This window comes from Hemicordylus capensis, chromosome 4 (genome assembly GCF_027244095.1).
Source record: "Hemicordylus capensis ecotype Gifberg chromosome 4, rHemCap1.1.pri, whole genome shotgun sequence".
NCBI classification, from domain to species: Eukaryota; Metazoa; Chordata; class Lepidosauria; order Squamata; family Cordylidae; genus Hemicordylus; species Hemicordylus capensis.
The window spans coordinates 56,483,805-56,499,979 of record NC_069660.1 but is presented as its reverse complement, the minus strand read 5'-3'; the positions used below and the strand labels follow the sequence as shown (position 1 = coordinate 56,499,979).

General features: G+C 42.3%; 2 protein-coding genes across 18 annotated transcripts in view; one reads left to right on the top strand and one right to left on the bottom strand.

Moving 5' to 3' along the window:
- The window catches only part of MAGI3 (membrane associated guanylate kinase, WW and PDZ domain containing 3), a 340,723-nt gene extending 333,962 nt beyond the window's left edge, over positions 1–6,761 (top strand). For 4 of the 7 annotated variants that reach the window (XM_053250087.1, XM_053250086.1, XM_053250089.1 and 1 more), the window contains one exon: positions 1,937–6,761. In XM_053250087.1, coding sequence (XP_053106062.1) covers positions 1,937–3,045 — 1,109 coding nt within the window. In that variant the 3' untranslated portion in view covers positions 3,046–6,761. Of the gene's footprint in view, positions 1–790; positions 880–1,936 lie in introns of all 7 variants that reach the window. The other 3 variants (XM_053250090.1, XM_053250091.1, XR_008307161.1) reach the window with 2 other exon arrangements.
- Positions 6,762–8,490: 1,729 nt separating this feature from the next.
- The window catches only part of PHTF1 (putative homeodomain transcription factor 1), a 34,911-nt gene continuing 27,226 nt past the window's right edge, over positions 8,491–16,175 (bottom strand). For 5 of the 11 annotated variants that reach the window (XM_053250095.1, XM_053250094.1, XM_053250093.1 and 2 more), the window contains 4 exons: positions 13,562–13,717; positions 9,382–9,477; positions 9,116–9,241; positions 8,491–8,708 (listed from right to left, as the gene is read on the bottom strand). In XM_053250095.1, coding sequence (XP_053106070.1) covers positions 8,688–8,708; positions 9,116–9,241; positions 9,382–9,477; positions 13,562–13,717 — 399 coding nt within the window. In that variant the 3' untranslated portion in view covers positions 8,491–8,687. Of the gene's footprint in view, positions 8,709–9,115; positions 9,242–9,381; positions 9,478–12,007; positions 12,106–13,561; positions 13,718–16,175 lie in introns of those variants that run through there. The other 6 variants (XR_008307162.1, XR_008307163.1, XM_053250097.1 and 3 more) reach the window with 6 other exon arrangements.

The window sequence follows — 16,175 nt, the reverse complement described above, 5'->3', positions numbered from 1 at the left end:
TTCGAAATCTTAACTATTTTATTTGACCAGGCACTTTAATCCTTCCTATTAAACCTGTTTGAAAAGAGCAGGAACCAACCTATAGTCAGTTGCTACCCTACAGGGATGTGCACAAAACAAATTTTGTGTTTTTGTTTCGAGCTAGAAACAAAGTGCAGATGGCCGAAAAGGTTTGTCAAAACAGGAGTTGACCTGGTTGTTTCAATGGAACAAAACTCAAAAACATTTCAAGTATTTTGGCCGTAGGGAACAATGAGGAAACTCCAAACACTCAATTTCCCCCCATGGGTAGCTCCTAGGGACACCACAGTGGGTTGTGTGGTAGGGCATGATGGGTGCTATCTACAACCCATCCCACAAAGGAAATAGGCAAGCAGGTGATTTTTAACCTTTTCCCCCAAACCCCATAGGATTGAAATGTTTTGAATCAAAACGGGGATGTTTTGTTCCTAGCTGAAAACAGGCCCTTTACTTAAAGGGTGTTTTGTTTTGAGCTTGAGACACTTGAAATGTTTTGAAGTTGAAATGTTTTGCATATCCCTACTACCCTAAAGTATGCTTGCAGTTCCTTAAAACCTCAGGTGGATGCTGCAGTTGGAAACTGTAATAGCCAACTCGCCTCCCCCAGCCAATCAGACTTTTGCTAAGCTACTAAGAGAGGGATTCTTTATATTCTCACTATGCCAGCTCTTGCACTCTGCTTGTGGATTGTACATTTCTGATGAAACCTTTGCTGACTGTGTGCTGTGATTTGGTATATAGTCCTGGGCTTTTTCTCTTCCTCCTTCAGGTTTGGCTCCTTCCAGTTTGTGCTCCTACGTGAAACCTGAGCAGCATTAAAGCTTTCAGTGCTTTTCTTGGTCTTTCCTTAAAGACTTGGTAAATCTGCATGTCTTGTGATTGACCTCTTTTTATTTGCTTTAAATAATAGTTTTCCACTCTCCCTGTTTCCAGTTTTCTTTTGGCATGAATTGCAATAGTATAGCCTATAACTGATGCAAAAGAATCCATTTTATGAGCCCAGAGTAACACATTCACCACCTCAGCCAAGAACTACAGATCCTAGAAGCTCTTTCCTATACCAACACAGTGGTCTCCTAGCACAACATCGAATCAATGGTTTTTCCCAACTGTGTTACCCTAGCACATATCAGAGGGAAATCTTGTAATTGTAGCTACCCTCTTCTCCAGACTGTTCTGCAAACTTTATGCACCAATTTTACTAGAGCGCCCTTGGTTGAAGTTTCCTCCAGCTTATATAGCAGTATACATGCCATGCCCTATCCCTCCCCATCTGCCATACAAGAGAGGGTGGCGGGTGGAACTACTGTACCAGATTTGGCAGCTGTCCTTAATCCAGTTGCCTACTTCAGTTAGATAATAGTGGCCTAGGGCAAAATTTTCTGGGTCAAATTGGAGAAGTGGGGTTGGGGGGGGAGGAGTGTTCTGAAATTGGACTGGTGGGTGGGTAAGACAGCTTGGGCCCAGGAGATGTAATAAGAATAAGGTGTCCAACTGAAAGGGGGGAGGGGTGGGGTTTCGTTCCTATACTTCTAATTGTTATGTAGAAGAGTTAGGAGTTGGGGTTGGGACTTGCTGGAAGACAAGTTGGACTTATATAGTTTTGAGAATATCATGGTGGAGGGGGAAGAGTTTACGGCACACAGAAAGCACGTATTTGGAACAAGAAGGGTTTGCATGTATGGGGTTTGAACAGTCTTTTTAAGGTATAGCTACTAGCAAAGGAATAATGGCCTATAGTCTGTAACCTAGATTTTCCTCATGCCATATAGAAATCCATTTTGGCTTCCTATAGTATGAGTTTTTGTTGTGTTTCTTCATAACTTCTTATTAAAACTGGGAAGGCTTTAGGTGTTGATGATGATAAATGCTTTTTATATCACTTAGCTGCCTATCTTTCCTTGTTCTGGCACAGGTGATCTGGATAGTTTTAATCCGACATCCTCAAGTGTAACACATACTGAACAGACGTCACTTCCCTCATCCTCACATTCTGCTTCCACATCTGAAGCATCTCATTTGCAAGGATCAGAAGAAGCTTTAATGAAAGTTCAGATGTCTGAGAAACTGGAAAAACTGAAGAACACTGTGCCTGAAAAGAAAAGCACTTTAATGGAAAACCACTTGGAGATTACGAATGCAACTTCTGCACAAAGGAATGTGAACAAACAGGACCACCCTTCCAGTCCAGGTAAAAAGGTGGTGCATAGTAATGCACAGTTAGTGGTGGGCAATGCAATCAGCAGAGGCAGATCAGCTAGTCCAAAAAAGCTGAACAGTAGTACTTCCAGAGCCCATCATCATACAACCTGCAGCAGCCCTAGAAAGAGTGAACCTAAACACACGCACAAGGGCTGCTTAGACCAACCAGAGAGTCACAGAAGGCTTGAAAGCAAGCACCCAGGAACCTCTGAGAATACAGTTTTTGGAAAGGCCACTGCCCAGGAAAAGAGAGGCAGATCTGCCAGTCCCCAGAAACATCCAAAGAAAGAGAGAAGCAAAGACAAACTAAACATTGAACAAGGATTGCCAGAATTTCAAGGCAGAACACCTTCTAGTGACAAAAACACAACTGTGCTGCAAAAAGGTGAAAAAGTAAAATTAGGAGTCATGAAGGAAGACACATCGCAGAACATATCTGGTAAGGATGAGAAGTGCCCTTCGGAGACAGCACATACCAAGTCAGAGAAGCAGTCTCTCCCACTTCCTAAGACTAACCAACTTAGGAAGAAAACATTGGAAGATGACAAAATGAAAAACTCTAGCCAATTCAAAATGGTAGGTCTTCCTGATCAGTTACTGTTTTCTGGGGATAAAAACACTGAACTTGAAGCAGAAGAGCCTGTTGTCCTGAACAAATTCAGAAATAATGACTTGGAGCCAGCTGATAAAACCAAAGAGGATGGAGTTTCCAAATCTGAGAGCAGATCTCCAGTGAAGAAAACAATATCTCCTGGACCTTGGAAGGTACCAAGTGCAAGTAGAGTCACAAAAGCAACAGATGTGACTGACAAACGGGTTTGATTGACAAACATTTTTTTAGAAGATATTTTAATCAGGTTTCTAATGAGGTCATTTAACCAGTTTTTCTTTTCACAAAACTCATTTTTTCAGACACTGTGATTGACAGAATGGAAAGTACATTTGATTTGATCGTAAGTTAATTAGGTTGCATGAAGGACCTTTTGGATTGCATATAAAACTCTCTTCAAAAGCTGCTGCCCTTTTGTTTCTTTTGAAGGTGGTGTCCTGCTGTTCCTAATGTTGCACTGCTAAGGCTTTCTGATAGTATTGTGAGTTAATGAACAAAATTATTTAATGCCTATTATCTGTGTAATCATGACTCACTATGCGTTCTTGTGCCAAGTTATCTACTGTATCCTATTGAATCTTCTCCTGCGTTTTTCACTGCCACAGACAAGCAAATATCTTGTTTAAAGAGGAGTGTTTACTCAGGCATGCTGCATGTTTACATAGGGGATACCTAGTTCTCACTGCTTGAGCAAAAAGTTGGGTGGGCTGTTTCTCTTAACTTGATGGAATCAGGAAGCAAACACCACCACCCCCCAAAAAGCCCCCCCCTTTTCAATACCAGCAAAATAACTTTAAACAGGAAAGTGCCCCTTTGTGTATATGTATTGTCATTTTACTTTTTAATAACTTTGAATTGTTGATGTCACTTGTAACACATGGTACAAACTTCAATCTGAAAGTTAAGTAGCTGCTTTGAAATTATTTCTAACTGAGCATTCCACTAATTTCAGTGAAGCTGGGTTTGGGGGTTGTCATTAAATTATCCCCCCCCCCCCCCGCGCGCAACAAACACTTTTAAGATTAGCAATTAAATATGCAGAGAGTACATAGCTTGCTGTCATGCTGTTTGTCAGAATCTTCCATCTGTTGTTTGGTTATTTTTTGCTTAGTGCTGGCTAAACACTTGAAAATATCCTGCCTTGTCTGGAAATTCAATATCTTAAATCATAGCAAGCAGAGTAAACCAGAACCAAACCACCAAAGTCAACTTGTTAAGAATCTTCGTTGCTTGTGCCTATTAATAGAAGCCTCTTATAGTTTGCTTTCCATGTTTGTACATAAATTAACTCCAACTTTTAAACAATCCATGGACTATGTCTTTCTTGTTTCAGCCTGTTGAGTACATGATGAGGAGGAGGAATATTAACAGTGGAGTACTTGCACCTCAACCATATAATTAATGGAAGAGGGGGCAGAAAGATGGCAAGCTCTAAGAAATGAAAGCCTTTGAGTTTTAACCCACCCCAGCAATGCATTAGGTAGTCTTTGAATGAAGCTGAATGGCTGGAGTTCCTCAGTATCTTCAGTCCAGGTTAGCAAAGCAAAAAGATTTTTTAAAAAATCACTTCATTACCTTTATGTTAGATAAGAACTGTTTGAAACTTATCGAGTCTCCTCAAGCAAAGACTAAGAATTTGATCCTTTTAACAGTAAGAAATTAACTTTTTAAATTTACACTAAACGTGTAGATAGGTTAAGATTTGTCACTTCGCAATTTTAATTGTGATTGGTCTGCCTTCTTCTAGCTCCCTAGACTGGCATTATTTTTAATCTCTTTTCAGAATTTTTCCTTTTTCTGTTTTAGAATGTTTTATAACATTCTATTCTAATTGTGTTATTAATCTTACTCTTTTCCTTTTATTCAAGCTTCTTCTGTTCTGACCATTTGGGCCTGTTCTGTCTTTTGCTGAGCACAGCTTATGGCTTCTCAGAAACATGTAGGTGGGAAATCGTTGCCTATGATGCAATTGTTCATTTTTTATGTCCTGCCACAATTTCTGATTAACTACTTCTACAAATTCTATAGTGCTCCAAGTCTGGGAAAAGCACAAACTAATCATGCATATACTGAGAACACCTCTTTGATATTGCCTGTAAGAAGTCTGTTCCTGAGTAATGCTCTTCTTTCCTCTCCCCATTGCCACTGTGTTTGTATCTACTATTTATTTACAACACTTTAAAATGGGGAGAAAGTGCAAGGCTGCTCTTCCTCCACTGTAGCCCCAACACTTCAAAAATGCACTTTTCTTTGAAGAGTGTGTGCCCCTCCTGCCCCACAGATACATTACAGTTAGACAGTGTAGGCTGTGCTGAGCTAGACAGGCCAGTGATCTGACTCTGTGGAAGGCAACTTCATATGCAAAGCCTATCTATCTGCTTGGAATTTTACACTCTCTCTCTTGCATGAGGCTGCCCAGACTTATCAGGGGAAAAGCTAATTTGGAACTTGTTACTAGAAACTAGCTTAGAGCATGAGATGTTGCTTCCAGAAGTGCTGTTTTATTGCCGAGATTCCCCCTAGCTCTTCTGGTTCAAAATACTTGGAGTGCATTGGGCAGATGACTAGAACACTAGCAGTCCTGTGGATTTGTGAAGAATGGGCTGTGCGTGCAGGGAAATTAAGCTCCTATTACCCTTCCTGGGGCATGATTTCAGGACTGAACTCAGGAATTCTTTGGTAATAGATGTACCTCTTATCATGGTAACTTGGAGCTGTTGTGGATTTTGACAGTTGCTATTCCACCTGTGCTGATCTTGCTAGTATAATTTGACCAGAAAGCATTAGCAAAACTGCTTGGCAGCAGTCCCATCACTCAATATGGACTGGCCTTTTTCTCCCTACCTTCTCCAGACCCCAACTATCAGGACAGGAAGCATATTTAAATTGAAACACAGAAAGGATTAGGGCAGCTACAACCAAGGCTTTAGCTAGGGCATAGAAAAGGGAGTCCCATTCATTGCATAATACTGGGGAGAATAAAGGCAGTCTTGCTCTTCCATAAAACTATTTGACATTTGATAGCCAGGACCATATACTCATGTGATGCTCATTTAAGCCATATTGGAACACCTGTTTGACTTTTTAAAAAGTTGTGCAAATTGCCTGTAAACTTGCAGGTCTCCTTATAGATGCACATGGGCTTGTGCATATGTATGCAACGTCTCCTACTGCAGTGTCGGATGTTGCTTCTTAGAGCCCCTGAGTTTTAAGAGCTGCGTGTAATTGGGAACTTCTTACTTGGAGTAGATGTACTGAGCATTTATCTGGAGTAAAGCCATGGAGGCAAGACAAAATTGGTTCTTGGCAGGAGCTAGCAGGTGTTTTTAAAAAAATGAATATTCCTAGTCAAATGCTACCTTTTGAAATGTAACATTTGATTTATCTTTACTTCTCATTTATCTTCACTTCTCATATTAAAGACTCAAGTTGCTGTAGGACGTATGTGCAAATATTGTCAAATATTATTGTGAAAATATTTAATATTTGAGTTAGGCTATGTAGATTAATTCCTTGATAAACGTCATTAATCCTCCTTCCAGTAAGATTATCTACATTCAATCATGGAATGCTGTGTTGAAAGAAAACTGCAGAAATATCAGGATGACTTAGAAAATAAATCATTTTGTTTTACTCACTACTCAGCAAGTAACCATTATCCAGATGCTACTCCACCACTGAATGGTGTGACCTAATTTGTTGTCCTCTGTTTGTTTGATGTGAGCCCTCCAGAGACTTTCTGTAAACTGCATAAAATGACTTAGCAATGTGGCCTTGGAATGCTGAGAAACCTATGGTTGTACTGGATGTAAATGTTTATATATTGTACAGCACCTTTATATATACTTCTGAGGTTCTGACTAGAAAGAGACCTGTAAATCGCTCATTATTTTTTATATAGAAACATTAAAGAGACTCTAGTTCATGGCCTGTGGATTACTGTACTGTAAATGAAGTCTTCGGTCCTTTTTGTGTTCTGTACATTAGAAGTTTAAGTTGTTTGTAAAGAATCATAAGCTGGTGGAAGATAGTAGCTAGCACTGTTCTACAGTGGTTCAAAAATGCGGTAACAGTTCCCATACTTCTGCTTGGACAAGAACATATCTGGCTTTAGCCCCACCGACCCACCCCCGCCTCCACACATAATTCTTCCACACAAGGTACTGTCAGGCTACCCTGCTATACAAAGAAGATGCCTTCTAGGTGTATCCAATCCATGCGCCCTCAAAAGCTCAACTTACCTGTGAACATGTTTAGTCGTTTTGAAAAGAACATAGCAAAACATCAGCTGTCCACTCCAGCTTGGCTTTTGTTGTTTATTTGTTTACATTACTAATATTTAGTATGACTTTAAATATCATCACACAAGTGCCTTCAACATTTTACAATTATACAAATAATTGCTTTGTATAAGGTGATATTTGCTCCTTGGAATGTTCTATGAATGCCTCTACCTTAAATTATAAAGACATAAGTGCACAAGGAAATTAGACTATTGCATACATACAGGTGACAGCTACTAGCTTGTCAGTAACATTTGGCAAGCCCTTTGTTTTAGTCGCTTCACATTTTTTCCTGTGTGTATTTAGGGCAGGTGGAATGCTTGCATGGGTGGAACATAATGTAAATGTGTTGCTGCATATACATGCATTTGGAAGCATTCATATGGCACAATGTATCATTTCCATACATGGTGTACATAGTACACCCTATAGGAAAATGTCGTGTATGAAGCAGCTATTTACCCTGTTCAGCAAGGGTTGCCTTTAAAGTGCTGTATTAACAATCCCATAGGATGGGAAATCTTCAGGGTCAACTCAGCTTCCATGGGGCTAAATGCTAGCAGTGGGTGGTATAATCTATCCCAGCAGAAACCTGGCTTTCTAATTGCCTCTTAAGTAGTGTAAAACATCTGTTCTCTCTTTGTGACAGTACATAAACATTGCTGTATTTTCTCATGGTGATATTGCTTTGCTTGTTCAGATCAGTCTGAGCTCACATAATGAGTTATTTGGAGAATGCTAATTATATAAAAACTATCATATCTCCTAGTGTGTGTAGCAGACCTACTGTAAGCCACCTTCTGGTGCTGTTTGTGTGTTACTAAGCAACTGAAGTCTGTACTGCCAAATGCCTGGAGAGGCTATACTCATCTGTGGGGATAGAATTTCCTTCCTTTCTCTCCTAAATTAGCATCAATAGGCAAAGTCCACAGTGGTTTCTACTGCTAAGCGTAGTGTCAAAAGATGCTTTTCATCAGAGGCACTTTGAAAATTTTAAAATAGGTAGGCCAACCGCAACCTACTGACAGGAGGTGATTCTGCCAGAAACAAGCACCTGTTAAGTTCAAAGACCAAGTAACTCATTAAAAATCTCTAGCTGGATTGTACTGCTCCACATGTTCATGGCATGAACGAATTCTCCGTCAACTGCAGTTACAAATAACTGCAAGCATTTTGAGGCCAGGAAAAAATCTGGCTTATTGCGATTATTTTGCTTAAACAGTTTCAAATATCACATTACAGTATGTTTGGTTTTGAGGTGACGGGTGGTTTTTACTGCGCTCCATGGGAGCTGCAGCTTTGTCCCATTAAAATACTTTATTCTAATAAGAACACTTGCCAAGGTTTACATAACCATATCTTCAAGCCATGGGCTCACTTAGAATAAAAACATTTATTTGGAGTCTTGAAAAAGTGAATGAACAGATGCTGCATGTACGTAGGTGTGAGGACTGGCACAACTGGGCAAGCACCTTCAACTTCCATAACAAGTCTCACGTAACACTTCTTCCTTGTCTCAGTGTCGATAATTCTTGTACCCTGGATAGGGGGCTTCGTGTCTCTTATTCAAGTCATGGTTTGATTTTCCACAACTACAAAGTTAATTTGGCATAATTAGCATCAAAATAAGAAATTAGGCTTTAAAATCCCTTCTATGAAAAAGCAGTTTCATTGGTTAAATGTCTATCAAAAGCTACTTGCTAAAGACAGCAGTATAATCCACAGCCAGATCTAGGGTGTGTCCAACCCATTTTTCTGCACCTCTTTCCTGTTGTGTTGCTGTGCTAATTTTCAGTATTTGCAGGCGTCATGCAGAAAATTACTGAGTTCAACATGCAAGTCAAGTGGAAAGTTACAGTGGTAATGATAATTGTGCTGGGTGTACTGGCTCCCCCATGGAAGGCACAGCCATTGCTTTGAAATGCCACACTTGTCCATTTAAAGTCCAATCAGACTGATGAAACATCTGAGCTAGGTATTCAAACACATCAGCACTTACTCTGATATTGAATCCCAGGAGATCACTTATAACACCAGAGACTGCAGACAGGATCACCACACGTGTGATGTTGTAGATTAAGGGATTCATTGTCAGGCCATATAGTCTAAATGGTGTATCTAACTCCTGCAGTAAGAGAACGGAAAATGAGTGTGGCAGGCATACTTCCTCCATATGGCATGGTCATACACTGATTGAGCAATGAACCAGGGGGCATTTAATGGGCAAAACAACTGCATATAGGTGCACTGTTTTTAGCCACTCACCTTTAGGAGCTTGGTAGAAAGTTTTAGGACATTGTTCACAAGGGTGAGCTGTTCTTTCTTGTTTGGCTTCTTCTCCATCTTTAGGTACAAGTTTATCTGTAGCAGAGATTAGTTTTTGGAAACAGTTTGAATAAACAAGGCGAGGTCTGCTCTGTAATTGTAGGAGCTATAGGCCTGCATGCCCATACGGATAGCAGCATAAGCATCCTCCCTTAGAGCTAATATTCACTAAAGGCCAAGCTTGATGCAACTTGGGGGCTTAGCCCTGTGTGTTGAGGTTGTGTGTCTGTGTGTGTCAGCAGCAGCTACAAAGGACTCTGCTGCAGACTAAACCCCAGGGAAGGAGAGATCTAATCATTTGCCCCCACTGTAGTTCTAATCTGGATCTTCTACACACACACACCTCTCTCTAAACGTATTTAAAGTCAGTTGCTTCTGCAAACAAGGTCCAAATTAGAAGTCATTAGTTGCTGATCAGATAGGCATTGAGTTGCTTTGATTAAAATCCTACAGCTAACTCAGACTTCACAAGGTGCTTTAAAAACATTTCACACCTAGATGCAACTCTGAAAACATGTTAAATTGCTTCCCTGACTCCATCATTATTAGAAACATATTCCAATGTACAATATAGAAGCAACAGTGAAAAACTTAGAAGACAGGCTTCCAACTAAATCCAGACTAGACTGAGAAGTGCTTCAGCAATGATATGCTTAGAGAGCCTGTCTAGCATAGGAAAGGAGTCCTAAGGGCTCATATTTCTGAATGAGAGCTTGGCAAAGGTGCCCATTGCTATATGTATACTCCTTGTTTTGCAAGATGACAATGAGTTGTATGGGCACTAATAGGCCCATTCTTTAAGGACTAGATGCTTTGTCCAGTTCTTTTTCTCTAGCTTTAGACTGCATCCAACCAGTGGTGCTCTTTAGACCAGAATACTGGTCCAAAGTCTGGTCCTCCACCAGAGGGGTGCCTCCAAACAGCCCCCCAGATTATCCGCCCTGGCGGTGTGCAGCTGGCTGGCTCTCACCAAAAGGGATGAAGTTAACAAATGGGGTTTTTTTAAGCAAGCATGAAGCCAGTAGAGAGAACAAAGGCAATGTGTGAATTGAGAAAACCAGTGGGAGAAAGGGGGAGATCATGAGAAAGGGGTAGTAAAGGGGATGGGATGGGGTTGGGGGAAGCAAAGAATGAAATGGTGAATGGAGGAGGGGGAAGATGAAGAAGGAACTAGCAAGTTAAGAGGGATCCAGCCAGGTTTTAAAATTGCTTGTTATTGATTTATTTATCATATTTGTATACTGCCCACCACTGAAGTCTCTAGGTGGTTTACAACATTAAAACATAACAAGAAAGGAGGGAAATGAGGACATTACAGAGGCAGGAAGCAGTTCATTGGAGTGGGGATGTTAAACACTGTGATTGTGTAGGCTGAGTAATCCATTCGATAAGGGGCTAAAGCTGCTGAATAAATGATATTTTTTTAAAGACTTACATCAAAATAAGACTGTAAATCAGTTGATGGGTTTTTATTTTAAGCTGCCTTTCTCTCCTACAATGTTCCCTCAAGTTTTTTATTTTTCATTTGTGTGCAGATATGAGTTTTGTTCTGGGTGGCAATATCAAGGCAGTGTGCGAGCACATGCATTCAGAGTGGGACCTTCTTGATTCAACCTGGGCAGGATTTAAAATTAGCTGAGCAGACATCAAAAAACATGTGTGCATGCGCACATGCAAAAGCCCTAGAGGGAACACTCTAAGAATGCCTCTGAGTACCAGTTGCAGGGGAGTAACAGCTGGAGAGAGGACATGCCCTCAACTCCTGCCTGTGGCTTCCAGCAGCATCTAGTGGGCCACTGTGTGAAACAGGATGCTAGACTAGGTGGGCCTTGGGCCTGATCTAGCAGGGTTATTCTTATGTTCTTAACACTGCTTCCCTGCCCTTTAGATGCTTACTTACTATTAAATCCTAAGAAACTGGGATGACTCCATGTATGCCTTTCTGTTGTCTGGTTTGAAGTCAAATTAGTGGATATATATTGTCTAAACTGATTGCTAGCAGGTGACTTCTTTCTGTTGGGCATAAATGGCATTCAATGGGATGAATTTATTGGAGTCATGTGGCTAAAGGTCAACATAAATATGAATATGTTGTTTGCACATGTAGGCATGGTTTGTTTTTTTTCATGACACTTGTATCCTGCCCTTCCTTAGTGGCTCAGGGTACTGTGTGTATGATTCTTTCTTCCTGCTTTCAAATTTACTACAATCCTGTGAGGTAGGTTAGGATGAGAGGGATTACCTAGAATACCTAGGAATACCTGAGTATGGCAAGGATTTGAACTCAAGTCTCCCCATTTCTCATCCAGTAGATAGATAGATAGATAGATAAATCTTTGTCATTGTCCTGTGCAGAACAATGAGATTGAAAAGAATCTACAACCTACTCTAACCAGTAAACCGCTCTGGCTTTAAACTGTGTGGCGTACTGATTGCAGGAGACCAAGGAGACTGAACTCCTCATTTTAGCTAGGAAACAAGTAGTGGAGTGGCAAAACATTATTAAGGCTGGCTTGCAGAAACTAAAGAACAACCCCGCACAAAAATGGCTCTTATGGAAACTTACATACACTTACTCCATAGTAAACCTCTGTTCAGTGGGATGAACTGAAGAGATTTTGTGGTAAAGACTGCATCTGTTCCCCATCAGTTGGTTGAGATATACTGGCAAATGTGAAGTGGAAGAAAGGAAAAAAACTGTAAAATACCATTTTTCTCTCTCTCTGTGTGTGTAGGCGCTTGTATCTAAAGTGCCACACAACATGTGCACAAATCGTCTTGATACTGCTGCCCAGAACTAAACTCATTCTGCACCTGGATGAAAGAAATTGGAGGGCACACTGGTGCTGAGGGCTGGCTGACATCTAAAGCACAAGAGCAGCACAGGGTGGGAGAGGGTGAGAATCAGAGCAGAGGGTTACAAAAACAAAGAGCCCTGTGGCTTGTTAAAGCAGAAGCATGGTGTAGCTGCATAAAGAGTCTTGTACATCTTTATGGTCTTGAAGATTCAGTTGCATAAATACTGGATACTTTAGAGACAGGGGGGAGTGGGGAAAGCAATGTGGGATGGGAATATTATTATTTTACATTTTATATTTATGTTGCATGTTGAAATGTTTCTGCTAATGCATATTTCCATAAATATATTTGTTTTATATTATTGCCCTCAGGAACTGACGGGTTAAAAATAGAGTGTGTGCGTGCGCGCAGGGGGATGATGCTTAATTTGCCGCAGGGGGTGTGCCTCCAAAGGCCTTTAGGTGATGATGCTTAACTTGGCGGCAGGGAGGGGTACCAGCTGGGGTGGGGCCTCCAAAAGCCTTTAAGTCCAGGCTCCAGTTACCTAGGTGCACCACTGCATCCAACTGTGTTTTCACTTTCTATAATATGTCTGCAGGCACACAGACTACAAAAACGCGCTTCCAAACTAATACTGGCTAGCATACAGCAGGGCATGCACACTTGTTCTGTGCTTCTCCAAACCACACCCATACTTCTAATGAGCTCACAGAGGCTCTGTTGCTACTAACTATTGTGTCATTGCTGTAGTTACAAGTCTCCATTATGGGAAGCTTGTAGTTACAGTGATGGCACAATTGTTAGTAGCAATAGAACCAGTGTGAACTTCTGGACCAGTGAGGTGCTGTACTGTATGTAAGCCACTGACCTCTGATTACAATGTTTTTTTATGGGCAAACCAGAGGTGTTCTTACCCCTGGCCTTCAAGGCAAAAGTCCAGGGCCTCCACAGCCCCCAAATCCTCTTTAGTCTGTCCCGGGTGGTGTGGTCACCTAGCCGAGCATGATGATGTTTAATTTGCAGGGGAGGGGGGCCCTCCAAAGGCCTTTCGGCCCAGGCTCCAAATGGGGCAGACAAGTATGTTATTTTAAGACTAAACTGATTTGTTTACAAGTTCATATCTAGTATTCACTCACATATATTCATCTTGCAAACTGTATGGCAGTCTTCAAGAGCAAATTGCCATCAGATGATGGCTTATAGCTACCTTTTGGCATAAATACAAACTTAACTGTGGCAAGAGTTTCTACAGACAGGCCAAGTTGTCATTTTTAAATTAGATAACAGAAGGTCACAAGAGGATACATATAAGCCAAAATACCTGCTCAGTGAGCAGGATTGAAATATTACTATATTTCTTGTTGGTTTCAGAGCCCAGGGATGCCAGGCGCAGCAAGAACAGAAGAAGGGCTGTTTCCCAGATTAGGAATTCCCAATTGTAAGCAGCATTCAAGAATGTCTTGTGACCTTGTAAGACCTATGAAAAATATAAACATCATAACGAACTGGAATGTTCCCTTTTACCTTCCATAACATCTGTTCCAGCACAGAAGGGGCTGGGCTGATTTCTTCACATGATGCAACAGTATACCAGGCACAACCATACTACTACCCTGTGCCAAAGACACACACACTCTCTCTCTCTCCAGGCTACCTAGCCAAATGGGGGTTTGCAAACCCATGTTTCCTAAGGTAATGTGAGAAAAGGCCAATGTGTACACATGAGAACTGGCAGGTGGGAGAAGAGGAGCTTAACAATTTCCTCACCTGCTGATTCTGTCAATAAATAAATATCTGCTCTTCACATAGTTGGGAGCTAATTTTTCCTCAGGCAGGCTCCTAGATCAGAAGTAAACTACAAAGGGGGGCACAGTTGCAGGGGAGCCTCCCGCAAGTCCCTCCCCCCCATTAATGTTCTAAGCAGCTTAGGGTTCAGGACCCCATCTTTTTCTGAGGAATGGGGAGGGCATCCTAACTTGAAGGGCTGTCAGCCTTCTCATGCTTCAAGACAGGGCCAATCAGATTTCAGATCTGTATATACTATGCTGCGCCAGCCACACCCAACCCAGTTCCAGTCCTGTCTCACTTCAAGACGGTCCACAAGCTGCCCAGTCTGTTCTAGCTTCTAGCGGCCTTAGGCTTGTTTTTCCTTTGTTATCCTCTACCTGGTTTTTTTTTGTGTGTTTTTTAGTTCTTTCCCTCTTTTTTATGTTCCCCTTTTTGGTTTGTGTCTCCCCACTTGTTCCACTCATGGAGCTTTCACATTGCGGTGACATGCTGAAGGGCACTCTTTTGGAGGGCACCCTCTCAGAGGCTATGTTGGCACCCGCCACTGCGGTGTCTGGGACTGCTGCTGTGTGCGCTGCTGGGCTTTCTGAGGGAACAATTGCTAAAAGCTCTGAGATGGCTCTGTGCCTAGAGCTTGTTCTGCCCCGAAAAGCAGCAAAGAAGACCAAACACTTAAAGGACCCAGATGTGGCCTAAAAGAAAAAGGAATGCAAGCTGGCCTCCGGCAGGGCTCCGCTTTGTGAGAGGCTTCAGCTGCAGGCAGTACGGGCACAGCTATCACCAACGACAGTCTCTGAGATTCCCGCCAAAACCACGGCGGCCATTATGGTCTCTCCTCAGCCCGTGCCTGTTTCTAAGGCTTTGCCTTCGGCCTTGCCGCTCGCTGCTTCTGCACTCCTACAGGGGGTGCGCTCAGAAACGCCTGAGACTATTATCCGTCCTAACAATGAGGCTTTGTCAGCCGGTGAGTTGCAGTGGTTGGGGGACTTTGTTTAAAAAAACAATGTTTGTCCCCGATATCTCCTTTGTTGGAACAGTTGGGTTCTTCAAGGCAGGTAGCTGCCATGGCTCCCCCACCCCCTGGGTGTGAGGGGACTGCCTTGCGGGGGCGGGGAGTGGCATCTGAAGCCCTGGCTAAGCGCCCTAGGCACCCTTCCTTTTCTTCTTCCCCCGATTCAAGCCCTCAGAAGGGCTATTCCACAGAGCAAGCAGTTTCAGTTTTCCCTCCCCTCTAAAAGGAGGCTCCATAAAAGAAAAAGAGTGCCACTGTCAAATAAGGGTATTAGGGCACCTAAACACCCCCTAGTGGCTCATCTTCCAGCAGCAGCCTCTTCTGCTGTTACTGCTGTGCCTCCACCTCATCGCTCTACTGCTGTTTCTTCTGACACAAGAGTCCTCTGAGTCAGAACAGGAAGAAGGGGAATTGTCTGATGAACAAAACCCTCCTCTAGAGAAGCCCAGCTCTTCTCATTTGTTTTCCTTGTCAGTTTTTTAAAGTCACCTGAGGAGAAGGTGGCAGATCATCTTCTACGAAAAGGTCAAAGGCCTTGGCCACTGTCAGAGCAGCAACTACCAATTCAGTCTTTGATAGGGCGTCCATTCTTTGGGCAAAAGAACTGATAAGATTGGTGCCTCCAGAAAATGTTAAACTTCGGCAAGTTCTTTATAAATTGGCCAGGGCATCTGCTCTTATGGCTGACTCGAACCTTGATTGTCTGCAACACGCCTCCCATGCCATGGCAGCGGGGGTGGTGGTCAGGAGAGACTTATGGCTGAGACATTGGAAAGTAGACACGAAGTCAAAATTGCCTTGGCTGCTACTCCCTTTTTAGGAGGAAAGTTATTCGGAGAGTCTTTAGATCTGGTTTTCGCTGAAACTCGTGACAAAAAGAAGGCAATGCCTATGGGGTGAGGGGAAGCTCGTAGGGGGTTTAGGGGTAAATGCTAATTTCAGAGTTCCTTTTGCCCCTACAGGAATTCAACCCACGCAGGTTATGCTGGCTTCAGGGGCACTGACAGAGACAAAAACAACCGAGGCTTGGCATTCAGAGGGTCTTGGAGAACATCCTGGTCCTGCAGGGACAGAATAAGAACTGATTGGGTTCCTTCGCCAACAGTGCAGATTCGTAAGCAATGACTCCGTCCCA